At 35.1% G+C, this 3439-nt stretch overlaps 1 protein-coding gene across 1 annotated transcript; it reads left to right on the top strand.

Annotated features, from left to right (window-relative positions):
* The first annotated feature begins 3112 nt into the window (after window positions 1-3112).
* On the top strand, window positions 3113-3439 carry LOC113787713 (uncharacterized mitochondrial protein AtMg00820-like). The gene has a single exon (XM_027336818.1). The coding sequence runs from the start codon at window positions 3113-3115 to the stop codon at window positions 3437-3439; it is 327 nt and encodes a 108-aa protein (XP_027192619.1).

The following is a 3439-nucleotide window of genomic DNA, read 5'->3' as shown; positions in this document are numbered from 1 at the left end:
TTATCTTTTACTTTCTACAATTTGATTTTCTATTTTTTTATGTAAAGCTTGTTCTTGACAAAATTATGTTTTGATCACTTCTCATGGTATTCAAGTAAGAAAATATGTTTTTGGTGGATTCAATGATGATGGATTGTGTTGAAAAATGATTGTTCATTGAATAAGCTATTTTGTCATTAGTGGCATTCTAACTTGAATTAATTCTTGTCTAAGTTGTTTGGTTCAAGCATATTTGAACCTTAGTTCTATTGGTGACTAAACCGATCAATCTTTTTGCGCAAATCTGTAAATCACAATTTGGTTGAATTTGCCTTAGCTTAATTTTTTGTGCATTATTTTCAAATCAAATGATCGTTTTCACAAATTTTATAAAAACATTAATCTTTCGCAAAAAGGGAACGACACTATTCAATCCATTTCCATAGTCTTAGAGCCATAACAAATAACATTTGAGACTCCTTATAACTTCCTGGTTGTAGAGATCATAACTCATAAGTATTATTTGCTTCTTGTTGAAAATAAAATAGGATCATGTAATTAAATAGATTATGATGTAATTAGAAGTAAAATATCTTGTTCAAAATTGGGCTCCTAACATCAAATTATGGAGGCTTGATCAAGGGTACGATAATCATCTCACTAAAAATCCGGAAAAGGTGGTTGTGGTTAAGCTTGAAAATAACAGCAGATTGATCTTCAATTGTGTAATGTAGTTAAGTCCACACTTCATCCATACATCAAAATTAATTTTTTGTCCACATCTCAAGTGTGAATCAACTTGCAGTTAGGCAACGACCCTCTAAATTGATGACACTCAATGTCTTTGTGGAGTTTGTCACTGATTGTTGAGTATTATTACTCCGAAGAAGATATGTGGTTCTATTTCTACATATATTGGCAATGTTCATAGTACACTTCATTATTTTAATGAGTTTCTCACTCCTACCGCAAGTAATCCAATTGAACAAAAGAAGGAGCTTAATTAGCGCAAAACCTTCTTCATACTTCTTCCACTTTATGGATTGCCTCGAAAGTACTCTATAACTCGTGATCAAATTTTAGGGTATGTTATTGTTCTGGATATGTCTACTACCTCAGCAATCCTTCTTTGGATACTAGCAAAACATTCAACTGAGCCCTCTATTGCTCCTGTTTCAGGTGACACTATTGTCCTTGCATCTTTGAGAAATAATCAAAGTCACTCTCGAGGAGGACGATCCAACTCCAAACCTCGTCCCTAACGTAAGCATTGTAATCGACTCGGACACACTATTGATTACTGCTAGAAATTGCATGGTAAGTCTCCACATCTGATAAATGTGGCTTAAGGTGATCCTTTTGACACTATTCAAACTACACCTTCTCCACAAGGCTCTTAAAAAAACTATAAAGATTTCCTCCGGTGGGTTCAAAGTTATCTGAACTCTAGCTCTACTGCTTTATAATTCATATGTTTGCCTCTCTCAATCATCTTCTCTTGGCCCTTGGGTTCTTGATTCTAGTGCGTTTGGTCATGTCAATGGTAATAAAGGTATTCTCTTTTCTCTCTCTACATCTGATTTCTTACCTACTATAACTTCTCCCAATGGCTCCCAAACTCGATACCTAGAAATTGGCACAGTCTAAATTATGTCTTCGTTTTTAGTTGTGTATGTTCTCTATGTACCTAGATATTCTTTTAATTTACTTTCAATTAGTCGATTAACTCATTCTCATGATTGTATTATTACTTTTGCTAATGGTAATGTTACCCTATAGGATCGAAGTTTGGGACAGACGATTGACGTCAGATGTGGGTCTCAAGGCCTTATTAACTTTCTCTGTCATTCAAGATGTACTCTACCACAAATTCTCCTCTTACTATCCATGCTCACTTAGGTCACCCAAGTCTTTTGAAACTTCAAAAATTGGTGTTGATTTTTTTTAAGGTTGTCTAGTTTAAATTGTGAGTTGTGATGATTAGGAAAACACACTCATAGTCAGTGTCCCAATCAAGTCAATAAACGGGTTTCGTTCCGCTAAAGTTCACTCTAAATATTGTTGCTTTTATTAATAGCTATTCCTATTGTACGTGGTTGTTTTTAATAAAAAAAAAATAGATATGAATTATTTTTTTTATTTTTGAGAAGTTTTATCAAGAAATTAAAACTCAATTTGGTGTTTTATTCGTACTTTAAGAAATTATAATGCTTGGGAATATTTTTCATATCAATTTCAAAATTTAATGGCTTCTAATTGTATTCTTCACTAAACACCATGTCCTCATACACCCCAATAGAATGGAATAGCTGAATGTAAAAATTGACATCTCATTGAAACCACTATGACCTTACTTCTCGATGGTAATGTTCTATTTCGGTTTTGGAGGGATGTTGTCATAACAACATGTTATCTTATCAATCGTATACCCTCTTCTGTCTTGATGACAATGTCCCCCCATTTGGTCATATTTTCCCACACCACGCTTCAATGTCCTCATTTGGTCCTCCATATGTTTTCGGGTCCACGTGTTTGTTTCGAATTTGTGTACTAGCCTCGACAAAATGTCAGTTCAATCAATCAAATGTGTCTTTCTTGATTATCATCGGTCCTAAAAGGGTTATTGTGTACTCTCCTACCTATAGCGATACATTATATCAACAAATGTTACCTTTTTTATTATGTACCATATTTTGAGCCAACCCATGTAGCTATTGAGTCCCTTTAGGAAACTAATCTTAAACCTCATCAGGTAGTTATCCTTATTATGCCCAGTCTTATTCCTCTTGAGCCTGTCGCCAAACACCTCTATGATTTATTCCAATCTTCCACTACCACTGCAAGCATATCATCTTCGTCGCCCACCCTCTGTTGTGCTTGTTCTTGAGGCCATTGCAGACTCTCCTTCAACGCCACCTCCACCGCCGGATTCATCCTTGCCACTTGAGCTTGACTTTTCCATTGCTCTTCGTAAATATATTCTTTCAACACATAATCAATCTTCTCATTATATTGATTTGTATTATCATCGTCTTTCTCTTATGCATTACACTTACGTGTTTTCTTTGTCTTCTGTTTCTATTCCTAAATCTCCAGATGAAGCATTATTCTACCCTGAGTGGAGAGACAAGCAATGATTGACGAGATGTGTGTGCTCCAAAGCAAAGGTACTTGGGAACTGGTTCATCTACCACCTGGGAAATCTTTAGTAGGTTGTTGTTGCCTCTATATGGTGAAGGATGGTTCTGATGAGAATATTGATCGACTTAAGTCTCATTTGGTGGCCAAGGGATATACTCAGATTTTAGGGTTGGATTACGATGATACTTTCTCACCGATAGCCAAAATGACGTCTGCTATACTTTTTTCTCCATTGCATCAATTCATAATTGGCATTTCCATCAACTTAACATTAAAAATTCATTTTGGCACAATGATCTTGAAGAGGAAGTTTATATAG

This window comes from Cicer arietinum, chromosome 1 (assembly GCF_000331145.2).
Source record: "Cicer arietinum cultivar CDC Frontier isolate Library 1 chromosome 1, Cicar.CDCFrontier_v2.0, whole genome shotgun sequence".
Lineage (NCBI taxonomy): Eukaryota > Viridiplantae > Streptophyta > Magnoliopsida > Fabales > Fabaceae > Cicer > Cicer arietinum.
Note: the sequence above shows the minus strand (reverse complement) of the source record. Positions and strands in the feature narration are given on the sequence as shown.

Excerpts from the sequence above, each read along its gene's own strand:
- LOC113787713 (XM_027336818.1), top strand. The coding sequence starts at position 3,113 with ATGATTGACGAGATGTGTGTGCTCCAAAGCAAAGGTACTTGGGAACTG.